The sequence below is a fragment of the Crotalus tigris genome, unplaced genomic scaffold, assembly GCF_016545835.1.
Source record: "Crotalus tigris isolate CLP2741 ecotype Arizona unplaced genomic scaffold, ASM1654583v1 scf7180000019011.417310, whole genome shotgun sequence".
Classification (NCBI taxonomy): domain Eukaryota; kingdom Metazoa; phylum Chordata; class Lepidosauria; order Squamata; family Viperidae; genus Crotalus; species Crotalus tigris.
Window position 1 is genome coordinate 144,386 of NW_024097325.1, and position 16,620 is coordinate 161,005.

Here is a 16,620-nt window from a genome sequence, read left to right on the forward strand (position 1 = left end):
AGACTGGGATTTTCGGTGGGCTCAGCAGGGCAGAGACAGCCTGGACAATTCCTATTGGCTTTTGAAAGCCAATAGAATTAGACTCTATTCAAGAGAGTCTATTCTATTGGCTTTCAAAAGCCAATAGAATAAAAGGGAGTAGCACAGCTAAGGAAAAGGGGGAAAAAATGGCGGACTGCGTTGTTTGGTGACCCCCGTGAAATGGTCGTTCGACCCCAAATGGGGTCCCGACCCACAGGTTGAGAACCACTGGTCTAAGTGCTATTGCTATTTTGGGTAGAAACCCCTGCAGTTGGTATGGCAAGAGTTAGTATATCCCAATGACTCTCTGCCTAATTTAAATTTTTCATTTTGACTGAAGAAGTTACTTGGATGACTAATAAAATGTCTCCGTTTAATAAACTTTGGTCCAGTTGCCACAATTTAACCTTTTCAGATACAGATACAGCTATTTTTGTCTTCTTTCATTCGCCAATTTTAACTTATTTATTACTGTACCTTTCCCAATTGAATGGCATAGCTTTTTATTAATGGGAGAAGATAGTTTGGATTTTACTTGGCCCAAGAAGACGTCAAAAGTTTCAATTGAAATCCCAAAGATTTTCTTGTGATTTTTTTTTCCTTTGAAAACATTTCGTTTCTCGGATGAGAAGCGAAATGTTTTCAAGAAAAAAACCCACAAGAAAGTTTAATTACCTTTTGGAAAAAAAGCATCTTTGGGACAATCATGACCCAGATGATTGAGAATCTCCATAGACTTTCAAATAAAGTGCCTCAATAGAAAAATGAAAGTGGGCTCAGCAAGCTATCAGTTCTCTTGGTCACGTTGGTTTCAACCAGATTAAGCAAGTAAAACTAATGTAGAAATTAAATTGATTTGTTTTGGTGGGATAGAATGGCGTAAGTAATTATTAGACCCAGAGCCATAAGTGGAATAGTTGCTTCCTCTTTCTGCAGTCCGTAGAACTCTTCTGATCCCACCCTCCTGAATTTTAGCAGCACAGTTGCTAAAGATAGGATGAAAATGGAAAAAAAACATCTCCTGAGCTTAATATATCTCTGGAGATTTTGCTCCTCTTGGTTATGGCTGTACTGTGATTTTAAAGACAACTAAAGACACACAGAGAGATTAACTATATTGCTGTTGGTTTAAATTAGAGTTGAAAATGAAAAAGCAAAGGAGAAGCATTGAACTTTGGAGGTGCTAGATGTACTGGTGAAATTACTAATAATAATTCTAATGCATTTCAGAAGAAGTCCTTTTTTTAACTTTCTTGTAGAAGACAGGAAACTAGGCATATGTTGATTCTGCAGAAGATATGTCTGTTTTTTTGGGGGGAAGGGGTACTTTCCCAACAATGTTTTTTTCATCTGAATTGAAAAGTGGACCATTTTGTGGTATGTTCTTTGCATATCCTCTATTATTTGCAAGCATGTGTGGTAAACAACCTTTAGTCCATTCATATGTGCTCCTTGAGTACAGTGAGTCTAGGTCAGAGGCCTCCAAACTTGGAAACTTTAAGACTTGTGGACTTCAACTCCCAGAATTCCCCAGCCAGTCTAGAGGAATTCTAAGAGGTTAAGTCTACAAGTCTTGAAGTTGCCAATTTTGGAGAGTCCTGATCTAGGTTATTCTGCAAAATGTCAAATGATGACAAGGAACTGATGCAGTTCTGATTTGCTGAACTACAGCAAACATTAATGAAGGCCGCAAACAAGGCCAGGAAACAGGCCAGACTATCCTGATGCTTGAAATGTGATTCCAAGTGGGTGTGTGACTCTTCATAAGGCATAGATTATTTTCTCTCCTACTCTAATAATGTGGTCGATCTTGATGCAATCAGTCACAATGTGAATATGCATAACATTACTGGAATCTATTGGCATTCAGCTCAAAAACCTTTAGCCAAAAATTCAGCTGCATTGTACGCCATCCAGAGTCGCTTTCTGTGAAATGGGCAGCCATATAAATTTGATTCCTAAATAAATAAAATGAAAGAGGAGAAAAATATCCTACAAAAATAGCCATATATTGCACAAAACTACATTAAAATATTTACTGTAGGGGAAAGCCATATAGCACACAAAAATGTCTTGAGGATGAAGGTTCCCAAAAAATGATTTTTGTCCCAAAGATGTTTTGGGAAAAATTGCACAAAAATGCATATCTAAGAGAATGGTCTATGTAAGCCACAAAAAGCTGTATCCAAAAAAGTAAGGTTCGATAGAACAGAATATCGATAACTTAGTTGAACTTTGAAATATCTGACTCTCTTTGAGTGAGGTACTGATGTTAACCTAGTTGGGTAATGAACATCTGTAAGCAAGCAAGCAAGTTCAGAGAGCATCAGGAAATCCACAAAATTAAATTAATGGATAAATCCCTCAATAGAATGATAAAAAATATATACTTCCATCACATTTTACTAAACAAAGCAACAGAGATAGTAGATTTAGGATAAGAAGAACAAGATCATTTTCCTATCACTATTTCACATGACAAAGGTAGACATTTTCAATAACCTGGCAGCCTGTCTCCAGCAGAGTTCAGCCAGATGTCCTTGGGAAAAAAAACATATGCAGGTCTTCATCTCCCATTTTTTGATCCATGAATTACAAGAACAAAGGAATTCCATATTGTTATTATGAAGAAAAACCATAGTAGATGTTCGTTTCAGCAACTACCAACTCCAGTTGCCTTCTTTTTAGGTTTATTTCATCTAAATCTCTTGAAAGGTTCCAAACATAGAATCAGGAGTCCTAGGATCCAAAACATAGAAAGGAGACCACATAGAAAGGCTTTGTACCTACCTGTATCTTCCCCAAAACTCCTGTACTCTCCATTCGACTGGCTACATTCACAGTGTTTCCCCAAATATCATATTGGGGTTTTTGAGCTCCAATGACCCCGGCCACAACCAGTCCGTGATTTATACCTGCAAAAATTTCCAGAGTTTAATGGTGGCCCTTGATTGAATTAAGCAAGGATACAAGTACTGGTAGGTCAAAAGTTCATATAAGTTCTTCCTACCATGTTTCCCTGAAAATAAGACCCAACTGGAAAATTATAAATAAGTATTTGTACATACCGTACCCAAACGGGCGCCTTTGGCCCATAGATAGGTACCATATGTAAACTGAAGAACTCTAGACACCGTTGGCATGCTCATAGGACAGTGGTTCTCAACCTGTGGGTCGGGACCCCATTTGGGGTCGAATGACCATTTCACGGGGGTCGCCAAACCATGCTATCCGCCATTTTTTTCCCTTTTCCCTAGCTGTCCTACTCCCTCTTATTGATGGCCACACTCACTTGGGGGTCATCACAACATGGGGAACTGTATTATGGGGTCACGGCATTAGAAAGGTTGAGGATCACTGGCATAGGAGGTGGCGAGCACATGGGGGCCAATGGTGTCTGGCAGCAGCTGCAGCCTAGTGGTCTCTTGGCCAGTGCATTCCGGGGCTGCAAAGCCTGCGCGGTGCAGGTAGGTGGGAACTAATGAGTCTTTTAGAGCAAAAATAAATATAAGACCTGGTCTTATTTTCAGGGAAACACGGTAATCAATTCCCTTCTCACATTCTTGTCGCTATCTCCTTCATTACTTCATTTCATAAAGTGAATGTACTCCAGCAATCCAAACACTGATTCAAGTGTCTTTGGCCTTTGTGCCTTTTCTAAGCTTTGAGGAGGACATTCCCCTACAGCACCATGTGAAATTTTAAAACATTATTCATTCAATTGTAACATAAGAATTTAAAAAAAAAAGTTTTCATGCTAAAAATTCAAAAGCCAGTTGGTGTTTGAGCAAGTGCTGTGAGATTAGGCTGAAGCCACCATACCTAAAAGTAGTGAAGGCACATACGTAGGATGGACAAAAGGCAGGAAAAGCTCCCTCAGGCATAGGGTTTTCTGCCTGAGCAGGGGGTTGGACTACATGACCTCCAAGGTCCCTTCCAACTTTACTACTATTATTATTATTAAAGGATGCAAGTCATTAAGGAAACAAAAGAACAAAAGTTGGACCTGAGCATATGGGAGTTGAGCCTGCATGAGAAGCCTCACCCCACCAACAAAGCAAGAACTTGAGGGGGAGATACAAGGGGTCCTGAAGCCTCCCCACTCTTTGAGTCCTTTTAGGATGCCAGACTTGGTGTCTTCCGTCCCTTTGGCTAGTGTTTGGCAGATGTTGGATAAGTGTGGCTGAGAGAGTGTATGTGTGTGTAAGAGGAAATGAATATACTTCATAATGAGTAAAAGTTTGCTGTTATTTTAAATTCACTGGGTCTCTGTGTATTTTAAAGAAACATTTGTGCCTCAGTGTTCAGTTGAAAGCGATTTGAGTGTGGCAATTTTCCGAGGGTGTGAGTGAGTGACCATAAGCTGAACTTGAGAGCACACTTGTATAACAGTGCCAACATTTTTCATAGCTCAGCTCCAGGAGAAAAATAATTAGATTTGTACCCAGTGGTAGGATTCAAATATGTGAACAACCGGTTCTCTGTGTAGATGCCGCTTCCGGAAGTCCATTCTGGGCCTGGGCAACAAAAAATTAGCTACTGATTCTGCTGACTGAATCCCACCACCTTTTGTGCCCCAGCTTCCCCTTTTCTCTAAAAATATTAGTTCTACTTTCATCATAGCATGATTTCACAGCCAAAGTATGTTTCAGAGAGGAAATTTCTTAGTTTACGCTCAGTTTACTATTACTCACCCACACGGAGTTTGAAAGTATTGAATGAATGTTTGTTGATAATGTCCAACTTGGCTACCAAAGCCATGGCAAACTCCACCATGGTTCCCAGGTGGGTGTAGCTCCGCTCAGTGTCCTGCACAAATTATCCATGTAGATGGATGTATCAACACAAGTCAATGGACAGATAATGTAAAAAAACAAGGACAAAGATTCACACAGGTAAATAAATATTAAGAAGAAAGTGGCTTAGGGTTGATCAAGTAACAAAAGTAATAAAGATGTCTTTTCCCCTTATTCTCCTACTGCAAAGTCAAAGTGAACTTTTCAAGTTAGATCAGACTAGGAAACCAATGCTATGTAAGTCTGTACAGGTAATCCTAACTTAAGACCACAAGTGGGACTAGAATTTTCATTGCTAAGCAATGGCTTGTCAAGGGAGGCACACCTTTCACAAGTGAGTTTACAACCTTTTTTTCCCACCGTTGTTAAACAAATTATTGCAATTATTAGGTGAATCACAGTCATTAAGTGAATCCATTTTTCCCCATTGACTTTGTTTGTCAGAATCCTGCAGCCACTGTAAATATATGTCAGTTGCCAAGCACCCCCATTTTGATCACATGACCGTGGGGATGCTGTGATGGTCGTAAATGTGGGGACTGCTCTTAAGTCACTTTTTTCAGTGCCATTGTAAGTTTGAATGGTTGCTAAACAAATGGTTGTAAGTCAAGGACTACCCATACTGCTTTTCTTGTAATGCTACAGTGACAGAAGCTTGCAAATTTGAATTAGCTTCTCCCCTCTCTTCCGTTATCTTCATGTTCTTCATGTGAACCTAGGGAAGAACCAGTCTGAGATGTTTACTGATGCTACATTCCTGCTCTGGACTCAACCACCCCTTATCTAATCCTTGCTTTGGGAGAGGTTCTTTCTCCTGTTCCTCAAGGTCATTCCCTATGTCCTCTACAGATTACTTATCACACCATTCCATTCATATCCATATATACTTTCAAACATATGTCCCAGGATCCTGAAGAGCAAAATTACGGAACCATTCCAAAATTTAAAAAAATTCCTGTATTCTCGAACAATTCATACAAAGAAAAGAGATAACTAATAAGCACCAAGACTTAAAGAAGCTAATGTGGAAACAGAACATTAAATCCCACTGATAGATTCGGGATGAGTAGAATCATCCTGAATGAAAATATCACCTGTTGGTTATCCTGTCCAGCTGCCACATTTAAGCCAGTAGCTGCCATGTAAGTGCTGCCAATGGTTTTGATCTTCTCAACCCCACTGAACTTGGGTTTCAGAAGGAGCTATGAAAAGAAAGACAGGAAATTGTTTATTCCGATAATTCAAAAGCTAAGACATTTTTGCATATCAATCATTTATTTAGCCTAGCATTTTATTTAGTCAGATGCACCCAGGGAATTTGTAACATGAGTCTCAAGTATGATGATGATCCAATCAGGCAGATGTTATCTTCAAGCATGGGATGTCTCTTACAATTCTGAGAGTGAAATTATAATTCTCTATAATAAATATTATACAATTTATTGTAACAAAAGCCTATTCCCTTCTAACACTGATGAGGTTACCTGGCTTGGTAATGAAATATTTGCAAGAAAACCACCAAACTCAGAGAGGACCAAGGGCTCCACAAATTACAATTCGAACAATTGTAGGGATTATTCAACTAGATCTCAGCCACGGTAATACTAGCTTTCTACAAACAGTATGGCAAATGAAAGATAATAACAATTTGTCATTTTCAGTTTCAATTTGAAGCAGTTCAGTTGAAGAAAAACTATACTATGTCAGTTTTCTTAATGCACCATCTGGCCATCTTTAATTTCTAATTCCTTTCTATCGCCATCTTTTTTTTTCATTCTGAATTTACCTGAGCTTACCCTATTGATGTGATACTAATCAGAATGGTATAACCTTATGGAATATTTTTCCCTCCTAACCTAGTGTTGTGCTAACCTTCCTCCAGATCATAGATGCCTTAAATCCTATCACTATCCTACATCTTATTATTTTAATTTGGAATTAAAAGCCATATTTTTGAGATCTTTAGAACCTCCCTTGATCATCACTGTTGGGACACAGTTTCCACCATTTTGTGGTAGGAAACAGTTGAAAAATATAGTTTAAGTCCAAAACAAGAAATATCACAGTAAAAGAAAATTCCTGTCCATCCTCTAAAAATCTCTCCATTCAAACTCCAGACTAGTCCACAAATGATGTAGCTCCAAAAAGCTCGGGGCCCTCCCAGATGTTAACTGTAACCCTTGATGACTCAAGAGATGGTACACTGTACTTTCAATAATTAGTGGCTGCTGGCTGTGATTGGCTAATATTTGATCCCTTATGTATGAATTATTTATTTATTCATATGTTCTATTTCCTAGAAATAAACAAAGCTGTCATGACACCTATTGGCTTTGATTAGATTATGGCACACCTAAGCATGGTTTTTCCTTATGTATGATTAACTCTGATTATGATGACTTCTCTGTCTTAAGAAAGGAAGAGGCCAACGTAAAGAAGAGAGAACATATTAACTATAAACTGTTCGGACAGTTTTTATATGAACTGGAGTTAATTGAGAGGGATTTCTGTTGGCAGATGAAATGAAATTAGCACATTCTTTTGCTTGTTCATAAATCTGTCTCACTTTCTCTCTGCATTTATCTGTATTACAAGTATGTTAAAAAATTCTGCAAGCGTATATATTTAGCTGCATGTGTGTGAGTATACATCCACATACATCCACACGTAGAGAGAAGAATGAGAATATATATATGCACACACACAAACATGCACACACACACACAAACACTTCTATTTCCCCCTACCTCATCAAAGTCAGCAATGATCTCATTCAGCAGCCGGAGGCATTCAAGCCCTTCATGGTTGACATTGGATTCAGAATAAAATTCCTTGAAGTCCGGGATCGAAGCGAAGAGAACACAGACACAATCATAAGATTGGTGATAGAGATCCTGCTTGGAGAGAAAGAGTGAAGGTCATCCAAATTCTGCAATCACAACCCTTAAAATCCTACACCAAAGATATTCAAACTCTACTGCCTACAAACAGAGAACCAGGAAAGGATTAAGTTGGAATTAGTCCAGAGTCATTTTGTTCTGGAGATGGATCGCAAATAAATTACATACATACATACATACATACATACATACATACATACATACATACATGCATACAAACCGTGTTTCCCCAAAAGTAAGGCTTACCCCGAAAATAAAGCCTTGCTTGATTTTTTGGGGTGGGCCTAATATAAGCCCTTCCCCCCAAATTAGCCCTAGTTTTGGGGTGAGGCACAAACCTAAAAAAGCTAGGGTGAGGGTGGGAGTGTGGAGCTTCTTCTGCAGCCAGGCCTGCATTTCTCAGTCACAGACTTTTCCAGAAGGCCACTGAAAACAAGAACCAAGCTATGGAGCTATGGATTCAATCCATAGCTCGGTTCTGGAAGACCTATGCAGCGAGAACTGAGCTATGGATTGAATCCATAGTTCAGTACTCGGCTGCAGTGGCCTTCCAGAAAGGCCTGACTGGAAAATGCAGGCCGCAGAAGAAGTGGAATGGCTGGGCAGGGCTGTCGGTGCCAGAGGTGAGTAAAAAAGAAAGACCCCCCCCCCCAAAATAAGACCTGGTGCCTCTTCTGGAGGCATAATAGTAATAATAATAATAACAACAACAAAAACAACAACAATAATAATAATACCCAGTCTTATTTTCGGGGAAACACAGTACATACATACATCTTCAACTTCTAGGACTTCCTAGAAGATCAGGAAGGATAACTTAACCATTGCAAGACAGCTAAAAAAGGCCCAACTTTTTGGATATAATTGTCCTACTCAAAACTAAATTGAGAGCATGCCTTTTAATATGCATTGAGTGGTGATGTTCTGGAACAGTCTCATGACTGTCATGGCAGCCTAGAAATCCAAGAAGCCAACTCAGGTAAGAAAAATGATGCACAGCAGCACACCAACAAGTTTTCTATTATTTTATTGTCATTTTGTTTTATTTCATTACCAAATTTATATGGCTGCCCATCTCATGGAAAATGATTCTGGGTAGCATACAACAATCCCATAAAATAATTAAATAAAACAATGATTATAAACAATTACAAAACAATCATGACAATTAATATAAACAATTAAGAGGCAATCCTACCTCCCCCCATACATCCTGTCCCCTCCCTCCCCATCTTTTAATGATAAATTTATTTTGATTGTGATTTCCATTTTTTTCTAAATATTAAAATGTTAATGTTTTAATGTTTTAAGCCGCTCAAGAGTCATTTTGAAACAAGATGGGCAGTAAATAAATTTAACAAATAAATTATCTAAAATCATGATATGGTCGTTATTAAGAGCATTACAAACTATAAAAGCAGAACTAAAACAGGAAAAAGAGATTAATTGACAGGAGGTTGTTAATATTAATGGAGCCACATCATGAGTTCACCTGTTCCCTGGTGTCTCCAGGCCTGCTAGCATAACCAGGTCTTGAGGGCCCGTCAAAGCTCAGGAGCGATGAGGCCAACCTCATCTCTGGGGAAGAAGATTCTAGAATGTGGATGCCACAACAGAAAAGGCCCTGCCAAATGTAGCTCCATAGATGATGGAACCTGTAACCTGTTTTGTTACTGCAACTCAATTCAAGGTCCAAATCTTAGCAGCCAACTCTTAGGTGGACTAGTTTCCCGTCTAGCCTCACCCCTCTCTCTCTCTCTCTCTCTCTCTCTCTCTCTCTCTCTCTCTCTCTCTCTCTCTCTCTCTCTGGTATCACTAGTGGATATTAACTTTCAAGGCTCACCGTATTACGCCGGTTCTGGCGAATGAATTGCTGAGCTACATCTGCTGGAAGAACATTTTCCAGCAGGACCCGGTTGAGATTCTCCATAGTTTCAATCTCTTCACGTTCTTTTTTGAACTTCTTCTTCCAGAGAAAATCTAAGCGGCAGTAATACTCATTCTGAGAAAAAGAAGATTCAATTTTGCAGTGAGGATTTTTTTTTGTGTGTAAACCATTGAATACATAGCAATATTTGTAACTCAAGGTTGAACTTTTGGATCCTTGGTGCTCTCTGAGCTTGGTGGTTTTCTTGCAGACATTTCATTACCAAACTAGATAACATCATCAGTACTGGAATGGTGTGGGGTTTGCTCTTATTTTTATATAGTAGTGGCTTGCCCTGTCAGTATTAGTAGGAGTGGTCTTGGTGGTTTTTTTAACTGAATACATAATAAGCATCATCCAACAATTCTTAACTTATTGGAAAGTGCACACTCCTGGAAAGTAGGGACTTAAACCACATATCCCCCATCCCCAGGACCATAAATAAACTCAGGTCATTGAAAAAAAGAAGCAAAGATTGAGACTCTCCATAGAAAGTCTGCTTGCCGTGATCAAATGAGTCCCATGAAACTACTGTAACTCTTAATAGAAAAATATAAGCACTTCCCAATCTTTCAAACACAGGGGGAAATGTAATATTCTTTGTATAATATTTATATCAGCTACATATATAAAGTTTAGTATAAATCCATGAGACTCTGAATATGTGAAGCACAGTATAGAAATACTTTATTATTATTATTTTGTCCTGCCTGCTTTTGACATAGGGGGGGAAAAAAAACACTTCATCAAACAATTTTTTTCTCTCCAATTCTCTTCTACCTTTTTTAGAAACTTATTTTTTTTACTTTATTCACTTATTTAATTTATATCCTGCTTTTATTACTGTTATAAATGATTCAAGGCAGAAAACATAGCTGATATACCTTCCTTGTCTTATTTTCCCCACAACAACCCTGTGAGGTGAGTTGGGCTGAGAGAAAGTGACCGGGCCAAGGTCACCCATAGCTTTCATGGCCAAAGTGGGATTTAAACTCACAGACTCTTTGTTTCTAGCCTGGTGCCTTATAACCTCTAGACCACTCAACCACTAAACCTACACGCTGGAGAGTTCATTGAAGCCTGGCACTCCACAAGCAATTCCATCAACAGACACATTGGTCTACAACCAGCCTACAAACCCCTCAGAATCCAAATCAATCACACATCCAACAGGAGACAGCACCAACCCAGGCAAGCCCCCTCTTTCCCCCCTCAGCAGTTCACCTTCCAATGACCCTGACCTGATGTAATCTCCCCTTCTCAAGACCCCTCACCAACTTCTCGCTGATGACTCATCCCTGACCCATTGATAATTCACACCCTCCAACAGCCCTGATCTGAAGTAACCTCCCCATCACAAGATAAGGGATCAATGTTTCATGTATTGTGAATGTGCTATACAATATGGTGAATTTGCATTTTTTATTAAGTAGTAAAGTAATTACAAAGAGAAAAACAGAGGGGCTAAATTATCACTTTTTCGAATAATGAACCAAACTAGGTTCCAGGAAAAACCACTCTGCATGAAAACTCTCATTCACAAATAAGGAAAATAAAGCAAGATTCCTGTAAAACACACAGCTACTTTAACCACATGAAACAGCCTTTCAAATGCTGGTGGACAAGTATTAGTAAAGATTTTCAAAGCCTCAAACCACAAAAAAGGAAAGGATGGCAGGATGTGAAGAGGTGACTTTGAAAGAGTGATGAGAAATTTGCCTTGCAATTTGAACCAAACCAACTTCCCCAAGGTGCATTTCGTGAGTGCAATACAGAGCCTGTCCCACTTCTCATCTGTAATAGAGGAGAACTTCCTGGTAGGACCAACGCAAATATAGATTTGTCATCCAACCCAAAGCTTATGTGACAATCCTGTACTTGTGTTGGTCCTACCAGGAAGTTCCTCTCTGTTACAGATGAGAAATGGGGCAGGCTCTGTATTGTCACCCAGCCCTAAGCTTATGAGACATGGAGAGCACTGAACAACAACAGCCAAAAAAGTAGCTCTCACAAGCTGAATTAAAGTGGGAACTGGAGGGAACTCACCTGTCTAGCCAGACCCAAGAGGGTGAAGAAGAAAACGAAGAACGAGAATGCTCCCATTACCTTGGGCTCCTTCAGCACCCCAGGCCTGCAAGAATGGAGTTAAAGAGAACATCATTCATGGTCTGTTTCTCTAGAATGACCTTCTGGAGCACAATATGTTCCTCTGGAGTTACCATACCAATTGCTTCCCTCAGATGATCTTTGTCAAAATAACGGGAAGTCATTTCTAAACAGGCTGGGTCTTTATTCAGACTAGTCCTGTATTAAATATTATTCAGTTTAGTGAATTTGATGGGAGGGACCAACGTTAAAGGAAAGATAAGGAAAAAAATCTTATCTTTCCACTTCCCAGTAGATTTTTTTCTCTTTTTTTAAAGCTTTAAAATGGTCTTGTCTGCATTGTCTCTTTCTTTGTCTTACTCCCTTTTTTACAATTATCAACCAACCATATAAAATTGTATAATCATCTGACCATTCTGTGGTCAGGGTCAGGGGATCATAGAATTACAATCTTGGAAGGTATCATAAAAGTCATCTAGACCAGCTTCCTGTTCAGTGCAGAATTTTCTAATCTAAAGCATCTCTGACCCATTCTGATGGTCCTGTTCTCTGGGACAATGGAAAGTAAGTCTGTTCTCACTTCTGTGTGATAGTCCTTCAGAGAATTGAAGATGGCCATCACATCTCCCTTCAGTCATCTTTCCTATAAATTAAAGATAACCAGACGTAGACACAGTATTGCAAATGAAGTCAGAGCTTTGTCCCAAGTTGGTACAATGGTTTCTTGTCATCTGAACTCTCCTCTCTTCTAAAGGCAGCCTAAGATAGCATCTACCTTTTCAGCAACTACATCACATCACAGAGAAGAGAAACAAGAATGATTAGGGGGCTGAAGGCTAAAGCATACAAAGAATGATTACAGAAATTGGGTATGACTAGTCTAATGAAAAGAAGGACTAGGGGAGGCATGATAGTAGTGTTCCAATATTTGAGAGGCTCTTACAAAAACTAGGGGATCAAACTATTTTCCAAAGCACAAGAGGGCAGGATAAAAAACAATGGATGGAAACTAACCAAGGAGAGAAGCAACCTAGAACTAAGGAGAAAATTCCTAACGGTGAGAGCAATCAATCAATGGAATAGCTTGCCTTCAGAAGTTATGAGTGCTCCATCACTGGAGTCTTTCAAAAAGACACTGGACAACTATTCATCTGAAATGGTATAGGGTCTCCTGCTTCAGCAGGGGGTTAGATTAGAAAACCTCCAATGTCTCTTCCAACTTTATTATTCTATGTTCTATTGCTGGCTCAGATTTGACTTGTGGTCACCCACATTCTTTTCACAGCCAAGTAATACAATGGATTGTTGCATGGATAAAAAAAAAGATGGAGGAACTAAGAAACATTTCATTGCTGCAACATGCATAGTACTCTTTTAAAACACAAAAAAGCCCATAGGCATCCATCAGTCAAGGTGATATAACCTTCACTCGCTATCATTGTTAGCAGAACTTGCATAGGCTCAGGGAAAGATAAGGAAAAAGTAGTCTCTTACTGGGATTTGTGATTCTTGTGAATGCCTTAATTTGCATAGCCCATTTTGCAGAAGAGATTGTACTTCTCCTTTTTCTGTAATTGAGGGCCAGTTGACCACAATAGTTTTTCTCAGTATCAGTTTCATTTATGTTTCATATCATTTTTGTTTGCTTGCTTGTTTGTTTCATTTAAGTTTTTTTACAACACAAAAATATGTATGTTTTGCAGTTGTATGAACAAGATAAATCAGTAATGTTTTATCTATACTATTCCAATCTTTAATAACTTGAGGCTATGAATCAGATTTTTTCCAAGTGTGGAAAAAAATAATATATTTAAGGACTACTATTTCCCTTAATTCTCATCTAAAAAAAAAAAGAACAAAATAGGAATGTCTGGAATAACCTCAACTCCCCAAGTTACAGCTAAAATCCATATGATGTGATAAATGTCTAAGTGGTTCCTGATCATCTGAATTTGTTCCTCAATGAAATCAAGTTTAGGTGATTCATGTCTGCTAGGAACTGTTGATATCAAAGTAATTTTTCATCTAAACATGGCCCAAATGTTTACCATAAGCCAATTGAATTCTTGGATGTAATGGTATGCTTCCTTCATCATCCATGAAAGATGAACATCCAGAAGAAACCAACAAAATCACATAATCTCAAGAGTATTTGTGTCAGTTCTACAGCAGCCATGCTGTAAAGACACATGAAGACATCTCTTGGATGAAACCAATGGCCTTTCTAATCCAGAATCAGATTTCCAACAGTTCCCTAGTCTGATGTTTTGGGAAAATCCTTAAACAGATCCTGAGTCAAGAAACTTGTGTTGTTACCCTCCAGTAATGGATATTCATACTATTCTTCTTGGATCATGACCTTCTGTGAAGCCTTCAGAGACAATGACCTCAACTAATATCTGAGCATTATTCTAATTTTCCTTTTAAAGCCATATAATTACATACATGATCTTTAAATATCTCCCAAAGCATAGTGTTCTGTAACCAGCTCTTAAATTGGTGGTTGTTATGATGATATCTTTGGAAGGAAGTTGCTACATCTCCTTTATCATTTCTGTTGTTCTTTTCTGCATCATTTATATATCATGCTCCATTAAAACATTTGATCAGATACTACTAACCTCTGATGAAAACCTAATTAAGAAAATGCATAATTTTCTATTAAATTTGAAAATGGAAGACGAACTAGTAAAAGAAATAATGATAACATGGGCAAAGAATTTTGGTTACAATATAGATCTAGAGAAATGGCAAAACTTGTAGGAAAGAAATTATAAATTGACAATGTCAACCTGTTATAAAGAAAATTTGTACAAAATGTTTTATTGATGGTGCTTGCCACCAGCAAGATTAGTAAAAATGCTTAAAAACATGTCAGAAAATGTTGGAAATGTAATCGTAAATCAGGTACTTATTATCATGTGTGATGGACATGTGTTAAAAAAAAGAGATATTGGACAAAAATACATACTTGGCTAGAAAAGATGTTGGGGAAACGTGTAGATTATGAACCTGAACTTTTTTTATTAGGTATAATGCCAGAAAATCTTGATAAACAAAGTGTATATTTGATTTTGCATGTGATAACAGCAGCAAGAATTATATTCGCACAATATTGGAAAATGAAGAAACACCATCAGAGGAAGAAATAGTTAAAAAAATATTAGACTGTGCAGAAATGGACAGACTAACTCTGAGGTTGAAAGAAAAAGAAGAAACAGAATATTTTCAAATTTGGGACTTATTTTATCTATGGCTGGAGAAACGAATTAGGGATTAGGAATTTAATCTGTATTAGAGAATGATAAACTCAGACAACACGTTTGTTGAATAAGTACTGTTGAACTGTATTAAAATCAATACAAATTTGAAATGAAAAAATAAAATAAAATGGAAGTCCATCCAACCCAGCAACTGGGAAGGAAAACTAAGAGAGAAGGATAACTAGTAGTCTTTACTTCTGCTTTTATTCTGGGAACCTCCATGAGAGCTAATTACCTGAGTGCAGTTTGATTACGGTAGAGCTGAGAGACATAGCAGTCAGAGAGCCAGGAATGGGTGTGAAGGAACAGCACATTGTAGACAACAAGGCAAAGTATCAGCATGGTCAACTTGAGCTCGAAGTTCATGTGAAGGAAGAGGGAACACGAGAGAAATCCCAGGACACAGCAGTAGATATAATACTGAGGGAGAAGAAAGAGAGAGAGAGAGAACAGGAGGAGGAAGAAGAGAAGTTTTTGGTGAGATGGGTAGGTCCATTAATCAAAAGAAAAGAAAAAGAGAATTGATTAAAGAGCTCAACCTTACCGGCACACTGAAGAGGGAGTTAAACCGAGAGAATTCCTGTACAGTATTCATGCCTGATAAGGTAGAATTTTCAAGTTTCAAAAAGCATGAGGTCTCTGGCATAAAGAACTAGAAAGCAGAATTAGAGAGCATATTAGAAGGGAAGAAGGGACAGAAAATCTTCTGATCTGAACTAGATAGCAGAAGAGAAGCATGACTAAGATTTGTCCAGAGATTCTACAACCCTTTTCTATTTCTCAGAAATAGCATCAATGTGGTAAAAGCAATATACCACAGTGGCCTCTATCCATGGCCACAGAAGGAACATTGGAGGATACCCAGACTCCTTCAACCTGAACCCTTCCAGTATCTTTTAGGTTCAGATTACTGGAGCAAAGGCCAGGAAGAGAATCAATTCTTTTACCCCCATGCAGATTGAATTGATTGCACATCTAGCAACATTGGCTAAGACAGGGTTAGACCGAATGATCCTTAGATGGAAGACTAACAGGAGGTCTTAGAGGTATAGGCAAGACTGGGAAATTGACAAAGCATCGTGAAAGAAGGCAGTGGCAAACTACTGTGATCCCAATGACAAAAATATAATATATAGTATTCAAATACAACTTGGAAGAAACTTTGCTTTTGGGGAAAAAAAATGCTAATACAATTCTCCCAAAGATGCTTTTTCATGAGGCAATTGGACTTTCTTGTTTTTCTTTGAAGACATTTTGCTTCTCATCTAAGAAGCTTTTTGGATGAGAAGCGAAACATCTTCAAATAAAAACACTGAAGAAACTTCTTGGATGAGAAGCGAAATGTCTTCAGAGAAAAACAGCTGAAGAAGATTCTTGGACAAGAAGTGAAACATCTTTAAAGAAAAACAAGAAAATCCAGTTGCTTGTGAAACAGCATCTTTGGGACAACTATGCCCTGGATGACTGAGAATCTCCATAAACATGTAGCTAATACAATTCATTGTTTCATCCATGAAGACTGACTGACAGATCCACATTAAAATTTTATTTGTTTTGGGCTACAAGGAGTTCTTCCCACATATCTTGAATCTTCCTCTCCCAAATAT

General features: G+C 38.3%; 1 protein-coding gene across 4 annotated transcripts in view; it reads right to left on the bottom strand.

Moving 5' to 3' along the window:
* ADCY4 (adenylate cyclase 4) overlaps window positions 1-16,620 on the bottom strand; it is a 46,429-nt gene that overhangs the window by 1,525 nt on the left and 28,284 nt on the right. For all 4 annotated transcript variants that reach the window (XM_039358357.1, XM_039358355.1, XM_039358356.1 and 1 more), the window contains 8 exons: window positions 15,558-15,665; window positions 15,249-15,433; window positions 11,691-11,775; window positions 9,561-9,719; window positions 7,565-7,711; window positions 5,912-6,019; window positions 4,716-4,830; window positions 2,812-2,936 (listed from right to left, as the gene is read on the bottom strand). In XM_039358357.1, coding sequence (XP_039214291.1) covers window positions 2,812-2,936; window positions 4,716-4,830; window positions 5,912-6,019; window positions 7,565-7,711; window positions 9,561-9,719; window positions 11,691-11,775; window positions 15,249-15,433; window positions 15,558-15,665 — 1,032 coding nt within the window. The remainder of the gene's footprint in view (window positions 1-2,811; window positions 2,937-4,715; window positions 4,831-5,911; window positions 6,020-7,564; window positions 7,712-9,560; window positions 9,720-11,690; window positions 11,776-15,248; window positions 15,434-15,557; window positions 15,666-16,620) is intronic.